Raw genomic sequence first — 25,050 nt, 5'->3', positions numbered from 1 at the left:
CTGCTCAAAAAACATTTATGGCGGGGATCTTATTGGTACTATTGTGGGGTTCAACAGGGCCCGAGCACAAATCACCATTTTAGTTACACGTTTAAACTTTATAACTATTCTAAACTGTGATTTTCCACATGCTTTGAATGTACATGATAGCATACTTAGAAATCATTCTGAAGGCAGTACATTTCTTAGTTGGCATTTTATCAAGTTAATAAGAACACTCCGTCTAAGGCTAGAAACATTGAGCATGATGTTCTGAGTCGCAAGACAAATAATCACATCAGTGCTGCACCTCTGACACAGTGCGATTGCAACAGTGCTTTTATCATATAAAACACCTCTGAGCTAAAGGCGGTAGAGGAGCACTTCTATGGATTATACTGGAACGCTTTGCTTGTGACTGAGATGCAGCCCTGCTGACTTCAATCTCTATTCTGCAAAGGACGACGGTCTGTTCTACACCAGACTGTCTTCCTGACATAGCATATACAGGTGTTGGGTTTTCCCAAGAGATCTGGCAGAGGGCACGCTCACTATGCTCTCAATAGTGTAGGTAGTGCTAGGTAGGAGAATAAGTATACACATTATCATATATTCATATAATCACACAATTTTATCCTAATGGTTGAACTGTTTATCTTCTTCACCATTCTTGTACTGCTGGTAACAATGCGTTGTTTGCTTCTGCTAATAATTTCAGCTCATGTTTTTTACACAAGAATACAATTGTCACCAAGAACAGGAACTCTGATCTGTCCATGCATTGGCAGTCATGGTTTACATCTTCCGATCGTATGCCAAATGTTGAAGAAACTCAAATTAGCTGTCTCAGTGGATTAGGTCTTTGAGCTGTATTGAATGGTCACTCATACAGGAAAATTAATAAGTGCCATTCACCTACTACCATTAAGATCACGCTTCCCACTTCCACATGGAAAATTCCTTCTAGTTATTCAAAGCTAGGCTGTCCTTTTTTCCTACACCATCACCAGATATCTCTTCGTTTTTAAGTACCTACTGGCAATCAAAGAGTAGATGCATCAATTTAAGGACAATGTCACTCTCTCTGCCCATTAGAGACCAAGAATTCCAATGCCACCATCTCAGGAGGCCAACTCCAACCGCAGCGGAGCTGCCTGCATCTAAGTCACCCAAGCCCCAGAAGGTATTCCATGAAAGCCCTGAAGTATGGCGAAAGGTTCCTTCTTCAAGACAAACCAGCTTTTTACAATAGGAAACTAAAACTACAAGTAAAGGACTCTGTCATTTGGTCTCAATGCAGCTCACAGATTTTTACCAAGATCGTGGTCTCATTATCAACATTTCTGTAGCAACAGAAGTTCCTCCTTGGATACTTGGCTGAACTAAACAAGGACAAAGGTGGAGAAAGAGGCAAGCCTAATTCTGACCCTGTTTATTTAGACCTACTTCTTGGTGCGCCCTATAGAATCCAGGTTGTTGGAGCAATCCTGTAATCTGGCCTGGTGAACGCCTGATCTCTTCCAGCAAGGGACACTGCCATGAGCCAGGCATTGAATCATTTAATTAGCAACATGATTGTGTCAACCTTGTGGTTTCAGAGGCCTCTTGAGCTGCAGACATCCTGCAGAGGGGAGGCGTCCCATACCAAGATCCACACTGATATCCTGTAACTCCACCTGGTGGAATATTGAGACCAGCTGCTATACAACCAGTACAAACCCATTCAAATACTACGATCCAGAGCCAACCCTCACAACTAAATGCACACAATTTCAACTTTCTAATGAGATGCTCCTTCCGCCTTCAAATCCACAGCTTGTGGTCATTACAGATTAATCAGAGTATAGGTGAGAGTCACATTGTGAATATCTCTCTCATCAGTGGACTCATAGAGAATTAAAAGTTGCCTCTTCACATAAGTATGCTAGTGCTACACACAGCCTCTCTAATGTCGAAACCCTACCAGAGTGATCCTGAGCCACTCAGACAATACCATGGCCCTCTTGTAGATGAAAAGGCGCTGAGACGCCTCAGGGTATTTGTTCGGGCTTTCTAAAACTCAAATCAAATCAAGAAGCAAAGTGGTGATTCTCTGCAGCTATGTTGACATTGGCTTCTTCAATTCATATTCCCCACATACTCTTGGGACTTCCACTTTGTTCTGGCCAGACTGATGTATTAACCTTTTGTGTAATTAGCCTCCTTTGACCTGCAGCTTCTTTTATGGAAGACCTCTTTCCTGAGAGCATAACATTGTCTATGTGCAAAAGTGAGCTGCGAACTCTTTGAACCTCAGAACAATTTGAAGTTTCCACCAGGACAAGGTGGTCCTGAGAACTTATCCCACCTTTGTTTCAAAAGTACTGTCAGCAATCCTTTCAACAAGGAGGTTGCTCTTCCATTGTTCTTTCTATGTCCCCATTGTTCCCTGGCTGAAACATGGTACAAGCTTAACCACAGGCACAATTTGCGCTTTTACCTTGATAGAACCAGGGACATCAATTCTACTGGCTTTCTGTTTGAGCCAGCTAAGGCCCCCATTGCCAGATACATTGCATTATGTATCACCCATTGCTACACTCTGCATGAAACACCATCTCCATGCAGTGTCCAAAGACACTCCACCAGACCTAAGATGACCTACCAGACCTAAGAATACTCTGCCATGTATCTGTCAGAGATATTTGCTGTGTGGCTACATGGACTGACCTCAAGGCTTTGTCCTATGGCATTGCTACATTTTGCCATGGATTTCTTAACCTAAGCAAACCATACTGCCGTCTCTTCCTCCTCTTCTCTTTTTCAGTTGCTGTGGAAGCTACTTTCAAAGTAGAGAACGAGTATTACACATAGTTTCTTTTTCATGACCAACATCCTCCTGCTGATCCCTCAGCCTCCGGCCAAATGAACACACAGAGTGTCCCCTTCTTTCAATACAGAGAGTGTTGAAAGTGAGCACACGTGTGGGGTGGAGTGACGTGCTGCCTATGAAGCACCCTTGCATACATGGTACCAACATACTAAAGCTCTGAATGACCCACGTCAGATGTTTCTGTTCCTACCACAGTAGGTATCAAGGTACGCGCAAAGTTTACAATTGCAAAATGCCTACAGAGTCACTGTAGAGGTAGCTTTATTCTTTTCACACTAGCATAAGGAGATGCTATTTCTGATAATTCATACTCCAAGTGTGGATAGCTCCATTAAGAGACAAAGGTACACACAAAATGTACGGTGGTTAGTGATTAAATATCTCTGCTGAGATGTGCTGTTTGGGCCAAGTGTTACCATTTCGTTTCAGGGGATGTACAGTGGTCCTTTGTCTGCGAAAGACCTCAGTGACTTGGGCTTCCTAACCGCCTTCGTGAATGGTGAGCTCTTCACCAGCACCTCCCGCGTAGTCTTGAAGCAGAACTTGGAGAGCATGAAGGCCTTCTGCTTTGATGGAGAGAAGCAAGCGCTGCTGGCTGCCATGCTGCAGGAAAAGGCCATGTTTGGGTAAGAGGATCTCATGATAAGAATGCAAACTTGTTGGAATGTATCCTGGTGCCATTGTGGCTCTGCGCCCTTCTACCCTAAATCATTGTTCACGGAAGAGGGCTATTTTCAACTCTAGGGGTCTGACTTTTGGGACAGTGGCAAAGGCAAGCCAGCCTTTAGGCACCCTCATGAAACTCACCTCTCAAGCTGACTTCCCAGCCTCACCCTGTACTCCGTGCTCACACACTTCCCTTCAGGACTCACACTGTCCTCTGTGTTCTCACACGCCATCATGCTGTCCTCAGCCCTTAAACACGCGTCCAGGCACTCACACTGCCATCCAGACATTCACGCTGCTGTTCCGAGCTCTCACTCTACCGACCCTGCCCTAAAACTATATCCAGACACTTCCAAATAACTTCCAGACCCTTAACTCTGCCATCCCTGCCCTAATACAGTTTTCACAGTTCCCTCTAGACCCAAAGGCTCCCCTCAAGATCCTGTAGAATTCATATTCTGTTGCGACAAAGTAGAGCTGGATATTCCTAGTGGCGACACAGCCCAGGCTATAGGCAACCGCGTCTGTCAACTCACTGTAGAGGGTTCCTACAACCCTACGGCTCGCCTTTGATAGCAGTTCGATGACAAGGACAGAGCTATGGAGGAGGTGATGAGAGGACCCAGTTTTATTACAACCCAGCAGTCAGAATGTACTTAAGTAAGGAATGCTCACGCAGAGTATTTACATTACAAGAAGCAGCTCTTTAGCGTGTAAGGGTAATACGGTGGACATAATGTAAATATTTCAAAACCAGGCCCACATTCCACCTACGAGCTGGCGTCTGGACTGGGCAGGTTTCTAGTGCCGTCACCTGAGCAACCCCCCTAGAAGGTGTGGGCATCCTACGCCTTAGACTCATGGAGAAACTTTTACTCCGTTTTTAGGTCAGTTCTAAAGGGGGCATAACAAATCTGGTTTTTGCACACACTACCTATGTAGGCGATCTAAAACCTTTCCCCCCCCCTTTTTTTGAACAGCGAGAGGGCTAATACTACCCTACCCGCTTTAGTTAGTTTGTGCACCGCTCACATTTCACCACCACCACTGGTCCTGATAAAACGCCAAGGATCACTTTGACCACCCAAGGCGTGAAACATGTCGACCACCATTTAAGTTATCCAGACACATAACGTCTCGACAGATAACTATCAACCTACGGGTTTTTTTATTATACCAAGGATATCTCTTTATTAAAGGACAATCTGTTTGGCATCCTTAGGTATTTTTAAACTCACCTTGCACATACCACTTTACACTGACCACTCTGGTACCTCCCTTCCACATACCCGCATGCACCCATCGGCAGTTCTCTAAAAGATCTCCGCCAAAGAGACCCTTCGGGGGACCCGTAGGGCATTGCACCGCCGGCCCGACGAGGAGCAAACGCCCGATGATGAAGCATGACATCCTTCGGGATGTGTGAGGGCAACAAGAGACAATAGTGTGTCTCCCCTGTCACCCAGAGTATCAATACCCTGACCTAATCCTCTCTATCTTTTCACTTCTACTCGTGGATCCTGGTCGCTCCTTGACCCGATTCACCTTGGAACAGTGCCTCTTTTTGTGATTACCTGTAGAAAAAGTATCCCAAATAGTTTGAGGATCAAAGGGAGAAAAGTGTAACCATTGGCAACAGTGGGGATTAATGGTTTTTTGCCAGCAGTATCTTGTGGTTCTGCCAAGGGAAATAAAGCTTTTTCATCGACAGTTCTGTCAGTGTCAGTCTCCTGCACTTTGATTTAAAGTACTGATAATCTTCTGAAACATACATATTGCACTGGGATAAAGTATTTTTTTCTTTATTGCTCATCACTGCCCCAACTTCTGTAACAGGCAAGTGTGCCGCGATTGCTGGTACACCCCAGGACACAACATTTTAATTTCCAGACACCTGAAAGGGGATTACTAGAACTTGTATGCATTTGGATGGCAGGCCTATGACGTCAGGTGTTCCAGGGAGGGGCTTTTAGCTCTATCTTTTAGTAACTGGATCGCCCCAAAGCTGGAAGGCAGATCCAACATCCCGCCATCAGCAGGAGATCCTAAATGCAGGCAACTCCACCAAAGGGCGGAACTCGGTTGGTTCCAGAGTCAAGAGGAGGTTGGATCCTGTACAGACAAGCTCCAGGCTGCACAGGATGTATGCAGGCTGCCAGTGGAATGCAGATACTCCGAGCACAGCACTATGAGGTCTGGAGGTCTTCTGCTTCCATCATGAAGTTGGCACTTCCTGGTCCAACTCAGGAATCTTTACCACAGCTTCTGCTCAGGTCCTCACAGGTTCCCAAATTCAACTCATAGTATTGACCGCTATTCCAGTCAGATAGATCGACTGGACGGGAGCATCACCACATTCCGATGTAACACTTAGAAGGAGAGCATATTTTATTCAAACCTCTAACTGCTCTGATATTTGGAGAAAAGTAATGCAGTGATGGTACAAGTTAGGAGTTAAGAGCTCTCTTTTTGACACACCATGTATGGACTGCCTTTGGTAGCTGCAAGCAAATACTTCTAGAACCTTGTTTCCATTCTATTAGAGTTACCGAGGTCATGGACAATGCAGGGTAGCACCTTTGGTTCTTATACACAATATACAGCAGCAGCTACTAAACAAAGTAAGAGTTAGGGGAACTTCTTAAGTGGCACATCTAGGTCATACATTAAATGGCACATAAAAGGTCATACATTTGGCTAAAAAGGTACCAAAAATCTAAAAGATTTTGAGGAAATACTTTTTTATTACAAACCATCTTGCTCCCCTTCAGGCCCCATGCAGTCCTCAAACTCTCATGATGTCTTCTGATCCCTCACACTGCCCTCTATTCCCTCACACTTTTTTCATGAACGCCTTCCCTCTCTTACCGCACTACTCTCCCATCACTCCTATCAGTCCTATGCCCCAACATTGACATGCAGGCTTGATAGTGTCTTCAAGATACTCACATTAACTCTGGATCTCACACTGACCCTGTCTCACCCTGCACTTCATGCCTTGCCACATCAACAAGGCCTTCGCTCAGAGCTCTCCTGATGTTGTTCCAGGTCCATGGGTTCCTGGACTGCGTCTGTCTTGGATCAGGTCGACCGTTTCCTATTCTTCCTTCCAATGGATACACTCAAAGACCTGGGCAAGGTAAGTGCTTCATTCCAGAACCTGCAGAGGGCGAATACTGCTTATTAGGACCTGTGCATGACGTGTGATGCCCTACCTGATGTGTACAAGATGATGGTCGACTACAAACTCTCTAGCAAGTTTCCGGGGGCATGGTGTCAGGATATATCTTTCTGTGTGTGTGATAATACCTGGACCCAAAGCATCAGCCATTTATTTCTGTTTTGCTCTTTGTATGGAGATCCAAGGCACCGTTTTTTGGTGCCGTTGCTGCGCAAGACCAATGTGAGACAGTACAAGGGTGGTCTGTATTTTTTGCAGTCTTTTGGTTCACCTGAAAATTGAATGAAAAGATTTTATAAAATCAGTTTCCCATATTAGGAGGAGATATGAATTTTAATGGCTATTTCCTAAAGTTTTGATATAATTCAGCGCACCTGCTTTGGATTTTTTATCAAACTTTTATGATATAATTGTTACATGGCAGATAAAGACTGTATATAACTTTTGTATAAGATGACATTTTGAATTTATGTTTTATTATTTTATATGTGCGTTAATGGCTTTCGGCTGAATAAAGTTTATTTTGACTTTGAAGTTTGCAAGATGTTTATTACCCTCTTCCCCGTACATTGTTGAGTACTGGCCTCCATGAAAACATGTTTGCACTGATTTCAGGCCATGTTTAAGTTAAGCTCTACCCTTAAATACTTATGTAAGGTGAGGTGTTGCATTCATAAACCTGCACAGTGTGTGTTACGATTAAAGTTCTGCACGTATTGAGTGCTTTCCTCTTTGACCCTGGCAAGGTGAGTGCTGTCAACCAAGAAATGATCATAGTGAGCACATCACTCCAATAACTGCACATAAGTAAACACTTACATCCAGAACTTGCAACTGTGCCTTGTGAATTCTGCCCTTGTGGGCTAAAGCAGGTGAAATCTGCCCTCGAAGCCTGTAAGGTGTGTGCTCTACTTAGAGACATTCACATTGTGTGTGCTGCCCTTCAGGACTTGAAAGTACAAGTGCTGCATTTCAAGACACCCATAAGGTGGGTGTTGGACTCCTTCACCAGCACATAGTGAGCGGTGCCCTTTATGACCTACACAAGCCAGTGGATTCTGACCTGCATGACCATAATGGATGGAGTTTTACCCTCAAGTACATGTCCAAGGTGAGTGCTGCCCTCAGGAATGCTTAAGTTAGCGCTGATGTAGAGTGTGTGTTCCATGTGAGTGCTGCCTTCATGGGCCTCGAAAACAGGAAGAATAAGGTTCTCACTGATCTGTGGATGGGAATGGGTCAATGTGAGTTCTGTCCCTCAGGACCTGTGCAAGGTGACATATACCCCTAGTGCTTGCCCAATGTATGTGCCATTCTATAGAGGCTTTCCCAATGCGAGTGCTGTCTATCAGGACCTGTGCAAGGTGACATATAGCTCTAGTGCTTGCCCAATGTATGTGCCATTCTATAGAGGCTTGCCCAATGCGAGTGCTGTCCCTCACGACCTGTGCCAGGTGGTATATACCCCTACTGCTTGCCCAATGTGTGTGCCATTCTATAGAGGCTTACCCAATGCGAGTGCTGTCCCTCAGGACCTGTGCAAGGTGGCATATACCCCTACCGCTTGCCCAATGCGTGTGCCATTCTATAGAGGCTTATCCAGTGCGAGTGCTGTCCCTCATGACCTGTGCAAGGTGGCATATACCCCTACTGCTTGCCGAATGTATGTGCCATTCTATAGTGGCTTACCCAATGTAAGTGCTATCCCTCGGGACCTGTACAGTTTGAGAGCTACCAGCAGGGCTTGTTCAGATTGGAAGCTTCTCTTCTGGGCCTGTGTATCAGACGTGTGCCCTCCTTCATTCTTTTTTTTTAAAAATATTTTTTATTTTGTTTTTCTTACAAAACAAAACCTCAAACCAAGCATGAATACACAATGCACAATAGATATCCATCCATATCAACATGGCAAGGCACACAATAGGGTACATCGTCCTCTTCCAGTCAGGCAGTAGCCAAGGCCCTCCTTCATTTTTGATGTCTCCCCTCACTTTCATCTTGCTGTCTGCTGTGACTGTGCCCGTGCTTTCTTCTCTCTGTTTCTTTAATAACCTGTCTGATTGCTTCCTGGCTGCCCCCTCTATTTGTCACCTGACTTTTGACTGTTACATTGGATGTTCATTTGACTGCTTCCTTGCCATCCTCTCAGACACCTCTCTCTGTCTCTCTTTTCTTACTTTTGTCTTGCACTCTAGTTCATTACTGTACCCTGTTCATGTGCTCTATGTTGTACCCGTACCATAGCACTCCGCGGACAGTATTTCCCTTGCTCTTTTGTGACCTCCCCTTTAGTTTCTCCTTTCTGACTTCCATTAGTCTCCTTGCTGTTTCCTTGCTCTATCTCTGCTGTCTCGTTTTTGCTCGCTTTTCTGATAGTGCCACTGCCCTACCGTCACTGACTCTCCCTTGGTTCCCCTGAATTGCCTACCCCCTTGTTGTCTCATTTGACCATTAAACCGCCTTCTCTCCAATTAGATTGACATTTACCCCTCCTCCCACCGGCTCTCCTCACTCCTTTCCTTGATCTCTCTCCTGGGCGTACTTTTCTCCCTCTGTGGCGTTGATTTACAGGGTCTGGACACCCAGAGGCAAACAGGAGTTTCTATCTGGATATGGGTTTGGTCAAGTGAGCGACTGGTGGTCCTGAGTTGTGATAAAAAAGAACAAGAGGAATAGTGCCTCGAGGGGAGTTCACCCATCCTGGTTTCGGAGCCTAAGAAGAATGTGCCTCACTACCAAAGGTAATGTCCCTAAAGAGAGATGGACTGGCTGAGGTCAAGGGAATCAGCAGACACCTACAACACCTCACCTGCTACACCCCTGAGGAACAAATCAACTGAACTTGGCACTTAAAACAAACCAAATCAAAAAGTGTGTATGGAACAAACAAATAGGATTTACCATCACTGTCGGTGAGGGGGCAAAGGTCAAAGTAACAGTTTAGTAAACTATATGAAATGTTTGCAGAGTCCCTCATATTCAGATCCTTTTCCAGTTATGTGCAAACATCCTTGGAGAATGTACACTGTACCTGAGCTATCAGGTGTATCTGAAGTAGGTTGTACAGTTTGGACAACCATTGGTCACCACTATTTTGGACATGTCGGCCCACAAGTACATGCGTCCTGTCTACTTTTCTGGAAACACGTAAGCCCGGAGGGCTAAAACAGGTGGCTGGCAGCCTCTACTCTTTGTATGAGCTGGGTTGCCCCTTCCCGATTGACGCTCACCCCTTGCGATTGTCCAGTTTGTGATGGTCTTAGCTTTGTGAAATGGCCTCACTGTCTCGAACCATTCCACGTAGATCAGAGCAAGCCTAAGCCCTTTTCAGGAAGGACCTCAAAGCAGAATGCCCAAGACATTAGGACATCACACAGGGAATATTGGTATGGGAATGCCCACCTTTATAATAAAGGATGTGCAGCCCTGCCCTGAGAAACTCAACAACAAGTGGCTCCAGCACAGTGCTTAATTTGAGCCAGTGGTGCTCGGCACTGGCACTTAATTGTCAGCACCGGCGCTTGTGACAGCCTGCACAAGGTGGCGGTGTCTAGCTAATTTAGAGATGACCACAACAACAGTTAATTATTAGTGCTATGGATAACCTGGGTCTGGTGTACTAATGTGTCCACTGAAGTGACCTGTGTTCGACCTCATGATCACAGGTTCAAATCCCTGCAGGTCCACTCAGCCTTTTATTCTTCTGAGGTCGATAAAATGAGCATCATTAAGTTGAGTAGCAATAAACATCTGTTATTCAGCACCAATATACCCTTCTGGCCGAACGTGTGTGTGAGAAGTTGGCCTGGCATATGCTGGTCACAAGTTATAGTGGCCACCTTGCACCAGTCCAATTCGACTCTTATGGTAGATAGGTTTAAGACAACCTTTTAAAGAAAGCTATCCTAGTGGTAGCTGTGGAGAGCAGCCTTCAGGCTAAGTCTCAGAGGAATGTAAAGCAGCTTGTTTTACCTTATAATCTCTTGAATTACCAAATGAAAGGACGCCACACAGGTATATATATCAAATATATATGTATTTATTTCTAGACACACTCTACTAATCTCTTTGTGAGATTAGAAGACCAGAAAATCTCTATTTGAATTACTAACTGAAAACCACTAAAGGTACTCAAGGTACATATAAAAGTCAAGCTTAGTATCAATAAGTTCTACTGAACTTAGAGTTGTTTGTGAAGGGATAGCACACCCTTGCTACAGCTCAAGCTAGGATCAGTAGGCCACAAACTAGTGTAGGTGGTACAACACTGCACAACACTAGAATGTCCTCAAGGGATGGAGCCAGTGGGTCCACCCAACCTCAGTATAAGGACATGACCTTCTTTGACTTGACGGCCATGTGTGTTGCAAGACACCTGGGGTTAGGACAGAGTCCCTCCACAATACACCTGATAAATCTACTGGTATGTTTTGGGGTTGCCAGTTATATTACTGGGGCCATTAGGTGTAGAAATAGGGCGCAGTCTTCTTAGTAATGCTCCCCATATTTTATTAGTACTGTTTAATAGCGGGAGAATGTGGAATGATGGTTTTATGGATTCGTAAAATTACTGAACCACTTGGATGACATACTTTTTACTGTGTATATGAGCCAATCGTTGTACTATTTATATTTCATGAATTGTTATTTGTGTTTTAATCTTCATTTTTTAGTGGTCCTTTTGATTTGTGTAACTGTAACTACTTGCACTATGAAATTATTGTCCTGTGCTTTGATGGTTTTAAAATTTTTAACCGAATAAAGCTAGATTCTCCATACTCCATACTGATAGCAGATGATCTTAGACTAGCTCTAGGAGCTAGTGGATCTGGATCAAGGGGTGGGTCAGCCATAGTCTCTGGGTCAGATGATGAAAATCAAGATGACCTGGAGTCTGTGATTGAAGGGCCAGACCCATATGGGTCTGAAAAGGACAGAGGAATTCTCCCTAAGAACGCTGACAGAGAGGAAGAGAGGCCTAGACCCCCTTCAAGGGAATCTAACCACTCATATCACTCTGACAGAGAATCTGTCCATCAGAGGAACTCATACTCTAATAGAAGGGAGCCTCCTCTGAAAGAAGGTACAAACTGCTCCAGTATGAAGCAAAACTTGCCCTCAGAACCAAGTAGTTGGCCTTAGATAGAGAAGCCTTAGAGATCCAGAGAGCTTCTAAGAAAGAGGGGTTAGAACCCCCTGGTGGCAGTAACAGTGTCCTTAGAGGCAGAGATTACATTCCAGACCATAGGAACCTGTCCAAGGTTGTTCCTCCCTACCAGAGTGGGGATGATATCCACAAGTGGATCACTGCTATGGAGAGGGCCTGTAAATTTCAACAGGTTCCCCAGAAACAGTGGACAGCAATCTTGCGGCTCTCCTTTTCAGATAAAGGGAGAGACAAGCTCCTCACTTTTAGAGAAGAGGATGCTGATGATTATGATGTCCTGAAAGGTGCACTAATAGATGGGTTTGGCTTAACCACTGAACAGTACAGGTTGAAGTTCAGAGACACCCAGAAAGCACCAAATCAAGACTGGACAGACTTTGTAGATTGTGCAACCAAGGCTCTGGAGGGTTGGCTGGTTGGTAGTAGAGTTACTGATTTTAAGGGATTGTATAATCTTATGATGAGAGAACAGATCCTTAATAATTGCCAAAACCAGTTGTTGCATCAGTACCTGGTGGACTCTGATCTGACCTCTCCCCAAGAATTGGGAAAGAAGGCAGACAAATGGGTCAGAACTAGGGTGAGGCAGAAACCCCAGAACCAAGGGGGTGACACTAAGAAGCAGGATCCTAAAGGCTCTCAGAAAGGTGGGGCTAAGTCAAAAGACCAGAAGTCTTCACAAGGGCCCCAAAAATCTGCATTTGGTGGGGATTCACAGTCTGCAAAGGGAAAAGGCCAAAAGAAGCCCTGGTGCAAATTCTTTAAACAGAAAGGGCACTGGACTTCTGATTGTACCAAGTCCAAAGACCAAACCACCACCACTCAAGCCCCTAAGGCAACTGTTCCCCCTAGTACAAGTACTGCTGGAGGTGCTAATCAGAATAAGGGTGTAGTAGGGTTGACCCTGGGTTCTGATGTAAACACTCAGGCATCGCTGGTTTGTGAGGGAGTCCTTGACATGTCCTTTCTAGTGAGCCCCAGTAATTTGGGCAAATACAATCAGCAGCCTATAATAAATGGCAAACAGGCTTTGGCATGCATGGACACAGGTGCTAGTGTCACCATGGTGGCAGAGGATCTGGTGGACCCTGCACAGATCATCCTGGGTGAAATGTACCAGGTTACCAATGCAAGCAATGTTAGGACCAACCATAGTCTGGCAGTTGTGAATTTCTCCTGGGGAGGGGTAACTGGCCTCAAGAAGGTAGTAGTCAGTGCAGACCTCCCTGTCGAATGTTTATTGGGCAATGATCTAGAAACTTCAGCCTAGTCTGAAGTAGAGTTATGGACTCATGCTGAGATGTTGGGCATACCTGCAGAGGTATTTGCTGTGACCAAGAGGAGGAGCAGTAGGGTTAAGGCAGTGCCTTCCCCTCTGTCTCAGATCTCATATTACCCTCCTGAGGGAGGAGAAGCAGAGCCTGAAGAAGGAACTGCCCCAGAGGAACTTGAGCCTGGTCAGGTTGAGTTCTTGGGGGCAGGCGGGCCTTCCAGGGAAGATCTGAGTAAGGGGCAACAGTGCTGCCCCTCTCTTGAACCCCTCAGACAGCAGGCTGCTGCTGAGGCTGCTGGGAGTGCTAGTGGGTCCCATAAAGTTTATTGGGATGAGGGGCTCCTATATTCTGAGGCTAGAGATCCTACCCCTGGAGCCACCAGGAGGTTGGTAATACCTCAGAGGTTTAGGGGGATCCTCTTGAACCTAGCACATGATATCCCATTGGCAGGACACTTGGACCAAAACAAGACCTGGGATAGGCTTGTTCCACATTTCCATTGGCCACACATGTCAGAGGACACAAAGGAGTTTTGTCGCTCCTGTGTCACTTGCCAAGCCAGTGGCAAGTCAGGTGGCACAACAAAGGCCCCCCCTGATACCACTACCTGTGGTGGGGGTACCCTTTGAAAGGGTAGGGATTGACATTGTTGGTCCCCTTGACCCTCCAACAGCATCTGGGCACAGGTTTATCCTGGTGGTAGTGGATCATGCCACCAGGTACCCAGAAGCAATTCCCCTCAGGACAACCACAGCCCCTGTGGTGGCAAGAGCCCTCGTTGGAGTTTTTTCCAGAGTGGGTTTCCCTAAGGAGGTTATATCTGACAGAGGTACCAACTTCATGTCAGGGTATCTAACTGCTATGTGGAAGGAGTGTGGTGTAAACTACAAGTTCACTACTCCCTATCACCCACAATGCAATGGGTTAGTTAAAAGGTTCAACAAAACCCTAAAGGGAATGATTAAAGGCCTCCCAGAAAAGCTTAGGCGAAAATGTGACCCTTTACTTCCCTGCCTTCTGTTTGCATACAGGGAGTTTCCACAGAAGGGGGTTGGCTACAGCCCTTTTGAACTTCTGCTTGGGCACCCTGTAAGAGGCCCATTATGTTTGGTGAAGGAGGGCTGGGAGTTACCTCTCAAACCTCCCAAACAGGATGTGATGGACTATGTACTTGGTCTCCGCTCCCAGATGGCTGAATACATGAAGAAGGCAACCAAAAACCTGGAGGCAAGCCAAGAACTACAAAATGCTTGGCATGACCAAAAGGCTGTACTGACTGTTTATCAGCCAGGACAGAAAGTGTGGGTGTTGGAGCCTGTGGCCCCAGCAGCTCTCCAAGACAAGTGGAGTGGCCCCCATACAATTGTTGAGAAAAAAGGGAGAGGTCACCTACTTGGTGGATCTTGGAACTCCCAAGAGAGCCCCCTTAGGGTGCTCCATGTCAACAGATTAAAGCCATATGTGGACAGGGCTGACATGGGCTTGCTCATGGCAACTGACGAGGAACAGGAGGAGGAGAGTGACCCTCTCCCTGACCTGCTCTCACAGAACCCTGATGATGGGTCAATAGATGGTGTTGCTTTGGCAAGCAGCCTCACTGACCATCAGCAAACTGAATGCAGACAAGTTCTGCAGCAGTTCAGACATATGTTTAGCCTGACCCCTAGTCAGACTTCCTGGTGCACCCATGAGGTGGACACTGGAGACAGTCTGCCTGTCAAGAGTAAGATCTACAGGCAACCTGACCATGTCAGGGACTGTATCAGGACTGAAGTCCCGAAAATGTTGGAACTAGGTGTGAGTGAGCCTTCAGATAGCCCTTGAGCTAGTCCAGTAGTCCTTGTGCCTAAACATCATACCCAGGGTGGTAAGAAAGAAATGAGGTTTTGTGTAGACTACAGAGGCCTCAATGCAGTCACCAGGACTGATGCCTATCCAATTCCCAGGGCAGATGAGCTCATTGATACTTTGGCCTCAGCCAAATATCTGAGTACATTTGACCTAACAGCTGGCTACTGGCAAATCAAGTTAGGTGATGATGCCAAGGCCAAAACAGCATTTTCGACCCCCTGGTGGGCACTACCACTTTGTGGTGATGTCCTTTGGTTTGAAAAATGCACCTGCCACTTTTTAGCGGTTGGTGAACAAAGTTCTGACAGGTATGGAAACTTATTGCTCAGCTTATCTAGATGATACTGCTGTCTTTAGTTCCACCTGGCAGGATCACCTGGTCCACCTCAGAAATGTTTTGGAGGCCCTGCAAAAAGCAGGCCTCACTATCAAGGCCACTAAGTGCCAGATAGGGCAGAGTCAGGTTGTGTACCTGGGCCACCTTGTAGGTGGAGGCCAGGTTCAACCATTGCAGAGCAAAATCCAGACCATAATGGAATGAGTAGCTCCAACCACCCAGACACAGGTGAGAGCCATTTTAGGCCTGACTGGGTACTATAGGAGGTTTGTTAAGGGATATGGATCTATAGTGACCTCCTTAAATGATCTTACCTCAAAGAAAATGCCAAAGAAGGTTCAGTAGACAGCTAGCTGTCAAAAGGCATTTGATGACCTGAAGCAGGCCATGTGCACTGCCCCCATCTTACAGAGTCCAGACTACACAAAAAAGTTCATTGTCCAAACAGATGCTTCTGAGCTGGGTGTGGGAGCTCTCAACTAAATGATGAAGGTCAAGACCAGCCAGTAGCTTTTATAAGCAGAAGGCTGACCCCTAGAGAGAAACGTTGTTCAGCTATAGAGAGGGAGGCCTTTGCTGTGGTGTGGGCCCTGAAGAAGCTGAGGCCATACTTGTTTGGCACTCACTTCATAGTTCAGACTGACCACAAGCCCCTCCTATGGCTCAAACAGATGAAAGGTGGAAATCCTAAACTGCTAAGGTGGTCCATTTGCCTACAGGGGATGGACTATACAGTGGAACATAGACCTGGGACCCAACATGCCAATGCAGATGGGCTCTCAAGGTATTTCCACTTAGAACAGGAAGACTCAACTGGTCAAGGTTAGTTTAGTGTCCCTGTGTTTGGGGGGGCGGGGGGGTTGTGTAGGAGAGTAGGATCTGCACTTATGTTGCCCCCACTTTTTTTTCTGATGTTAACACTGGTTTCTGGCTATAGTCTGGCTGGGTCCCTGCTAATCAGGGCCCCAGTCTCTCTGTTCTCTCAAAACAACTTGGAGTGCATACTAGATGCACTAGTGATTAGATACTGTGGTACCTTATGAGACCCTAGTATATGGTACCCTAGGTACCAAGGGCATAGGTACTTCATAGGCCTACCAGGGGCTGAAGCATGTATTATGCCACCCTTGGGAAGCAGACTAAATCTGACACCACAGGCCTGCTACTGCAGCCTGGGTGAGGTAGTGTTAGCACTCCTCACTGAGGTATAGGTTCCTATATCTCACCATACGCACACATATAAACCTATCAGTCACTCCTAAGGCAGGCCCTATCAATCCTGAGGGCAGGGTGCTTGGTTTACAATGTGAGGGGGTGCCTCTGCCTGAGCAGGGCCCTTCTGCAGCTGGCAGAGTCTATTCTCTGTGGCTGTCTGTGGATGCGGTTAAACCATATACTCTTTAAGTGCATTATAACCTACCGGTAAATGCTAACTTTGGAATGACTACATCAAAACATTTCATGTTTGATGTCAAACAACTTGGAACCATACCCCCACACCAGTAACTGGTGTGGGAGTATGATCCCACCCTTCTAGAGGGGATGACATGTACCTACTGTGGAAACACGGTAGAAATCTGAAAGAGCCCTGGCATCACAAAATGGATGCCACCAGCACAGACACTGGGCTGCCCTCCTGCTGCTGACTGAAATTCGCAGTGGAGGAGGCCCAACAATAGGCATCCTGTCACAGGGAGGTGTCACCAACTTCCAGACAGGATTTAGTGTATTGGGGCTGGGTGGGTGCACTCCTAGAGTGCTTTGAAGTCCTGCACTGGGGGAGCAGTAGGCTCCTCTGTGCATATGCCAGCTCAAACCGGTTCAGGGGCTACCTGCCCCTGCTCTGGCGCGAAACTGGACAAAGGGAAGTGGGTGTAACCACCCACTCCCCTGACCCACCCAGAGGAGTGATCATAAAGCTAGTCCCTCCCTTCCTTTTAGTATAAGTTAGGTAAACCTTGCCATTGCAAATAAGATATCCCTGGACGACGCTTTACAAGAAGAATCCTGGCCCTTCGACGTTCCACTACCTTTGGAAGACAGAAGAATCCCCCTTGGAGTCAAGGAGTGACTCCCCTGCTTGACAGGCACCAGAAACTCTAATCAACGTTCGCAAACTTTCCCGCTCCCGCCGGAGTCCGGAGTCCCTGCAGCCCAGGAAGTGGATTTCCTGACTTCTCGACGGCCACTGTGAGTCCCCGGCAGAGCTGAGGCGAGTGGACCTCACGAGTGACGAAGAACAGCAATACCTGGGTACCGTGTACTATTGTCGAGTGCAACCCCTTCACTACGTTCTACGAACTTGTGCTTTGGACCATTTGTGGCCCAAGCCTCCAGCAGGTTGTGCACCGAAAATCAGAGGCCTACCCAGTCCCGAGTCCGTGGACTCCTGTAAAGCATTTCCTCACGAGGCGTCTTCGCGATCCCTTGCCCATTGGCTTGTGGGTCCCCTGAAGACTTTCTTATCGAACCAAAGGGCTCCCCTGGTTGCTCCAGGCCTGCCCTCACTGGGTGAGTCCCTCAGACCTTGCTGGTCTGCACCATTGACTTTCTTCCCTTTTCACAAGACTTGCTGTTGCCAAGGCTTGTTGGCTCCAATCCGGTTGCCGACACCTCAGTCAGCGGCAGACGTCGTGGGACACTCCAAATTCAGCTGCTGGTCATCGTCGATCTCTCCTGGACACCCTTGATCACCTGAAATCACCCAACATCCGTGGGCATCTATCTTCCTGGCCCCGGGTCACTGGCAAGTGACTGTGAACACTGTCCCTTCTTCTTTCAGGTCTTCTTCATCTTGAATCCAGCCTTGGATTCCACCGGACACTTCTTCAGTCTTCACAAGCAGCAAATCTTCTTTGGCTTCCATCGAAAAAAGCGACGCGACCCGACACCAAAAGACACCTATGCACCCGGCTTCTCTGGGTGAGGTAACTCGTGCACTCCAGTGCCCTAGTGTGTGTTGGCCCTCGAATTACTTACCTTGTAAGTGGCTTGCTTGTAGACTTCCTCGAAGTACCCTAAAAGTTTAAAAATCGAACCGCGACTTGCTCCATTGAAATCAATAGGGAACCCGCGGCTGTGTTCTCACACTGCACACGTCTCCCGTGGGTCTTTTACTTACCTGCCTTCGGTGGATTAGTGAAGCCTCAGCGATTCTACAAGCCCTAGGCCTTCTCCCCTTGCAAGTCGACTTTCCTAAACCTTTTTTTTAGTATATGGTCTGGTACGCCCCTAGGGCCCCAGCCATATTTGTGCTTAACTTATTGTGAAACGTTGATATTTGAATGTGTTCCTGACTTCTAATCTCATAAAGAGATTAGTAGAGTGTGTCTAGAAAGCAATACATATATATTTGATATATATACCTGTGTGGTGTTCTTTCATTTGGTAATTCAAGAGATTATAAGGTAAAACAAGCTGCTTTACATTCCTCTGAGACTTAGCCTGAAGGCTGCTCTCCACAGCTACCACTAGGATAGCTTTCTTTAAAAGGTTGTCTTAAACCTATCTACCATAAGAGTCGAATTGGACTGGTGCAAGGTGGCCACTATAACTAGTGACCAGCATATGCCAGGCCAACTTCCCACAGTGTGCTTTACAAATACTCATTTTATGTTAAATTCATTAAAAATGACTACTACCTGCCGCCCAAGCCATTGTTATAGCTTTTTGGGTAGAAAAAGTCCAATATGTCACACTTGTAAGAGTGTGATGGTTAGCTGTTGTGTTGTTACTATAATTGACAGCATAGCAGGGCAATATGTGGTGGAAGCTGCAGGGCCCTCCTGACGAGAGCCCTGGCACTTATTTTTTTACAACATAAGCACTGCTTCAGCACACACAAAATCCTGCATGCCCACTTTGAAATTGGCATTGAGGTCCAAAGTTTGGCTCTGGCATCATGGAGGGGCACTAGAAGCATACCCTTGGCGTGCCACATGACTACCATCAGTATACCTGACCACATACAATGAGTGGTAGTGGCAGTGTGCCGTGTGTTTCATGATTAGTAACTTCACAAGCCTTTTTACCTGTTAAGAGACATGTGTGCAATGCCTACAAGCCCTTTTGAGTAAAGGCCCACTCACGTATCATGACCAGATCTTGCGCTGACATCTTGTTGAGAGCTTGTGCATGTATGGTGTATGATAGCAGTGCTCCACGTTGTTTAGGAGTGGATATGTATGTTTTACTAGTAGGATCCATTTTGGATTGCCCCTGGTTTGATGAAGATGAAGGTTATGAAACAGCCCCCAGACAGTGGAACTGTGTTGCCTACTTTCCTCAGGATGAATGTATAACTCTATGTACAGAAGTGTTGAGAAATGGAGACAGGACTCCCTTTATAATTTATATATGACCGTTTAGTAAGCGATTGCTGATTTTAGTCCTCCAGAGTGCTGCCACTTAGTTAATGGTGGGGGAAACGGGGTGTGTCAGCGGTGACAATTGCTAGGGAAAGAGAAGTTTATGGGTCCTTTGTTTTCCTCTGAGTGCCCCATCCTGGAAGGCTGATGAGAGCCAGGTGCAGAGCTTCACACTTGCTGTGCTTATTTTGTGGATACTCCTGTGCGTACTCATTATGGGCTCAATTCACAAAAGTAAGCTGAGACAAAATCCTAACTTTACGACTTTCGATATTCACAAAAAGCCTTTAGGAGTAGTAAAGTTAGGATTCCTAACTTTACTACTCTAAACTGAGACAAAATCCTAACTTTACGACTTTTGGTATTCACAAAAGGCATTTAAGAGTAGTAAAGTTGGGATTCCTAACTTTACTACTCCTAAACTGAGAAAAATCCTAACTTTACGACTTTCAGTATTCACAAAAGGCATTTAGGAGAAAAAGTTAGGAATCCTAACTTTACTACTGCTAAATGCCTTTTGTGAATACCAAAAATCGTAAATTTAGGATTTGGTCTCAGCTTACTTTTGTGAATTGGGTCTGTTGTGCTTACTCCTGCTGGGAGCCAGCATCATCACATACTGATGTGAGGAGCCATTACTGTGCACAGCAAACTGCTCTGTCGAGGGAAAATTAACTATGAAAATAAAGCAAGCCAAACCCGTTTATAAACCCAGCCAGTGTATCCACATCTCAAGTATGAAAATACTGTATAAAATTGGGTCCCAAACTTCCTCACTTTGTTTTAGTTTGAGGCGCTTCCGTTCACGAGAACAACAGCTGCTGTATTCCAAGACTCGTCTCGCTGACAGCCAGTCGCTGAATGCGAAGTGACATCATCTGGTTTCTGCAAGCTTTTGCAGAAGAAGCTGTGTGCTTGGCGGTGACACTGGGAGCTTCCCACCTGCTGAGAAGGGAGAGGAGAGAGCCTTGTCTCACATGAGTCTATCTTCCCATACTGAAGAACCCAGCTGCTGAGCCTGCTGATAGAAGTGGACCAAAGGAAGCATAGGACATGTGGGAGAGTGTCAAGAAGACCCATAAGGTGCCCAGGGTCCTCGGTTTTCCTTGCCTGACTGCTGAGTCAAGTTCAACTGAGAAGGGGGCATATCCAACTTGCCACAAAGTAAAGATTGTCTGATTCGCAAACCGCCACGGAAAAAGATGCCAACATCCTGTGCTGACTCTGCCTTCGTTGCTCTTCAGCAGTTTCACCACTGTCACAGACCGAAGGTGGAAGACCATCCCATCACAACTGCTGGAGCAGGCTGAAGGAGGTGTCTTTGTGGATCTGCTGCACTGCCTGAGCCTGGAGAGGAGAATGGGGGTTGCCCAAAGAGCCACCATGAGTGACTGCTTGCCCCATGCCCCGTCCATCAGCACATCCACGTGCACCACATCAAGTAATTCCATACGTCTGGGAGATATAGATTGAGAAGCTGGGTAACAGAGTTTGGTGGGATGATTTATTGAAGATTGCTATCCACTTCTCAAGAACTGATGAATCATTTGCTAGAAAGTGACTTTTGAGTCACAGAACACTATGTAACTGTTCCGCTGCAACATAGTGAGCCTGCACCTGAGGTTTAATCATGATTACTTCAATATTTTCATTCTGTAGAGAACCCGGTAGTGCATCACTGTAGAGGTGCTTACTCCATATGTACCATCTAAAGTTCTGTTGTGATTACAAAACGTATATTTTAATAAAAACACAAGCATTGGGCTGGATGTTACAATTCTGCATCTAATGTGTGACTGTTTGAGATCTGAGGCTGTATCCCCGACACTGCCTCCCTGAGACACCTTCGCTTGCGTCCCTCATTGCCCTGACTGTCAAGTGCAGAATGGATCTACTTGCCCAGTTTGCAGGGCCACAGTAAGACAGGTCTCAGAACACCAGTGGCAAGTGATGTAAACCACCTCAGTTGGGGGCCAGGAGCCTCTGTCTGCTCTGTGACGCCCCTGAATGGGGTCTGACAGGGAAAATGCCCCTCCCCACAACCCCCTCAGCATTGGATTCCCAAAAATTCGGGGAAAAAGCATCACTCCTGATTTGCCAAGCCTCACCACCAGGGAAGGATAACTCCTGGGCCTACTCAGTCAGTAGTCTGTTCAGCATCAGATTTGTCACATAGGAACCAAAAGGGGAGCCGCTGTGGGGTTGTAACTATCTGTTTAAACTGTAACTGTGTTTGGGAAGCCTGTGGACCCATCCTATAAATGAACTTGTGGGGATGAGGAATAACTTGCCTGCCTGCATGGGAGCTAGACTGCACCTGCCATAAGAAAGTGACCTGATCCACTGAGCACTGCCAAAGCCCAGCTGACTGGAAGTACCTGTGTGGAAAACAGATGGCGGCTGCACAAGAGCAACAAGGTCGCCCCAACAAGATGCCAAGAAGTGCATCATTTGGATCGAGGAAATTATCATTCACCTTCAAGCATCAAGAGAGGTGAGGTAGCTGCTTCTCCAGCCCTACCTGTGCGGTGCAAGTACTCACTCTTCTGACTATACATGAAGACAGTGATAACTTCAAACTTCAAACAATGGCCTGAGGTCCAAACTATCTGACTTGAGTAGGTCGCTTGAATCTGAAACCTTTGGAAGCATCTTCCCCATTCAGGACCCCATTGTGCAGGCCAGTGCCTAACTGGCGACTGGGCATTTTAATCTCTGGATTCTAGTCATGGTGTCCACTCCACCGGTCACCAGGTCACCCTCCCTGGACACCAAGGGGGGAAGGTTATCTGGAAGTGCCTACACATCTTTTGTGAAGGGTTATCTCTTCATTTCTCAAAGTAGTGTTGTTTGGGGTTTCTAGAATCGTAACGGAGGCCCAGATGTTCATCCCTGAGTATGTATTTATAAAAACATTATTTGCAGTTAAGCCATTAACTAAAAAAAAGCCTAACATATCAATTACAGTTCTGACATGTGTTGCTCTCTGGTTCTTATTCCTCATCGGCTGCATTGAGAAGAAGAATGCTTCCACTCACACCCTACTTTCACTGAAGTTCCATTCAGTTGATGACTCTGGTCATTGGGCTCAGTGTTAAATTAAACTATATCACCTATTGTGAGTGAGATAGAAATGCTTGTGGGGGGTTCTACCTTTGACCCAGAAGGTGCAAGGCACTTCTGATTTTCTTTAGGGATCTGCGTTTAAAATGAGGCGCAATGTAATAGCCTGTAATAAAGTCCTTTTATTTTGCAGCGTATGATCTGTTTGGACATTCAAGTTATTTACGACCATCTTTATTACGCTGTTTCTGTATTTCTAGTCTCACAATGTATTTCTGTTTCAGTGCAACAGTATTGTGGCCCCAAGACACGAGTGGTAAACTACTGTAGCCTTAACAGTTACTACCCTGTGACTTCTGACTTCTTTAAGACTCTCAGAAAGAGACAAAGCCTCATGGCAAGGATGTGGTGTCCAGGCATCAAATGAATGTGTACAACCTAGTACTCCAAGTTAGACAGAACATAGGGTCAGCATTCAAACTAATATTATTGATTACATCAGTGCCTCATTTGTAAATATGTAAAACACCTACTGGCGGTCGCCAGTAGGTAGTTATAGTTAGGACCTGGTTTCCATAGGAAAAGCGTTTTTTGATTTGCTTATATCTTTGCCACCGGTTACCAAATCTTCAGGACAACTTCCAAACAAAGTGTCAAAGTAAGTTCTGCTGTGCATGGAAAGTTGCAGTGTTGTCCGTTGGGCGGGGGCCAAGAAAATGAGGGCTTAAAAAAAAGTGTGTTTTCCATTTTAATTCCCATAGTACGTGTAGTCGTACAGCTCGAAGCACTAGACGTAATTACACCAAATTTGGCAGAAAGGTAGATGTTGTTACGCAGATTGATCTTTTTGTCATTTGGTGCAAATCCGTTCAGTTGGTTTTCAGAAATTTAAGAACAAAAAGTTTGTGATATATCTTGCCACGAAGCCTTCATGATAAAAGACAAGCTCATGCAGGGAAATGCACAGCTCTGATTGGCTGCCAACACTTCAACCAGGAAGTACTGGCAGCCATCTTGGGACTTGGCATAATAGAGTCCCTAAAAAAAGTGAAAATATAGAAAAGGGGGTAGGGTAGGAATACCCTGACCCCCAAGCCATGGTCTTGGGATATTGGTAAAATGGATTTCATCCCCCAACCAGTAGTGTGCCAGGAGGTGCGTTTGCAGAGTGGTGGGAAAAGGATGTGTGGCCTCCAAAGACCTCTCAGCAATCTCACTGTTTGGACTTCCTGGAGGCAGGGTTTGTTGCCCCCCAAGGACCCTCAGAAGCCAAGGGGACTTAATTCCCCAACCAGTACTGTGCCAGGAGGTGCGTTTGCAGAGTGGTGGAGAAAGGGGGCCTGGCCTCTGAAAACCTCTCAGCAATCATGATGTGTGGGACTTACTGGAGGTAACAGGAGGAGTTTTCCCCCCCTCAAGGATGTCCTTGGGGGCCCACTACCCCTCCTGTAACCTTCAGTAAGTCCCACACTGCAGGATTGCTGAGAGGTCTTTGTGGCTCTACCCCTTCCTCCACCACTCTGCAAACACGCCTCCTGGAGCACTACTGTTCGGGGGATAAAGTCCTCTTGGCTGTTGAGAGTGTAGGGGGTGAACAACCCCTCATGTTATCTCCAGTGAATCCCACACAGTGGGATTACTAAGGTCTTCGGAGGCCAAGCCCCATTTCTCCACGACTCTGCAAACGCGCCTCCTGGTACACTACTGTTTGGGGAATGAAGTCCTCGTGGATGCTGAGAGACCTTGGGGCCAAGAAATCCTCCTTGTGCCTCCTGTAAGTCCTACACAGAAGGATAGCTGAGAGCTGGTCGAAGGCCCCCGCCCCCTTGCTCCACCACTCTGCAAACATGATTACTACTTAAAAAAACATAGAAATTCACTGTAAAAAACAAAGGTTACAGGGACCTTAATGTTAGGGAATGGAATTTAAAAAACCTTAGATATTCCCTGGAAAAAAAACCCAAAGGTTACAGGGTCGTAATAGCCTCAAGTTTAACTCATGCAAAACCAGTAAAATTCAGCAGTTATAGTTAGCTGAGCTAACTATAACTCACGTCCCCGCAATGCACTGCTGATGATGTCACATATTACATCACTCATGACATGGTGCTAGGGCCTAAGACGTTGCTCCCTGCAGCTTGTCTAGCAGCAGGACCTGCCATCGCTGCCAGTAGCAGTTAAATGTTCTCTACTAAGCCTCATGCTTCTATAAACATGACAGTTTGGAGAATTCCAGGTCTCCCGATGCTTTATGGATGGTATAGTAACAATATATATATATATTTTTGTTTTC

General features: G+C 46.2%; 1 protein-coding gene across 1 annotated transcript in view; it reads left to right on the top strand.

Annotated features, from left to right (window-relative positions):
• The window catches only part of LOC146860745 (uncharacterized), a 317,920-nt gene that overhangs the window by 203,941 nt on the left and 88,929 nt on the right, over nucleotides 1-25,050 (top strand). The window contains exons 16-17 of the mRNA XM_085646168.1: nucleotides 3,281-3,477; nucleotides 6,566-6,656. Coding sequence (XP_085502294.1) covers nucleotides 3,281-3,477; nucleotides 6,566-6,656 — 288 coding nt within the window. The remainder of the gene's footprint in view (nucleotides 1-3,280; nucleotides 3,478-6,565; nucleotides 6,657-25,050) is intronic.

Source organism: Triturus cristatus, chromosome 3_1 (assembly GCF_964204655.1).
Source record: "Triturus cristatus chromosome 3_1, aTriCri1.1, whole genome shotgun sequence".
Taxonomy (NCBI): Eukaryota; Metazoa; Chordata; class Amphibia; order Caudata; family Salamandridae; genus Triturus; species Triturus cristatus.
Note: the sequence above shows the minus strand (reverse complement) of the source record. Positions and strands in the feature narration are given on the sequence as shown.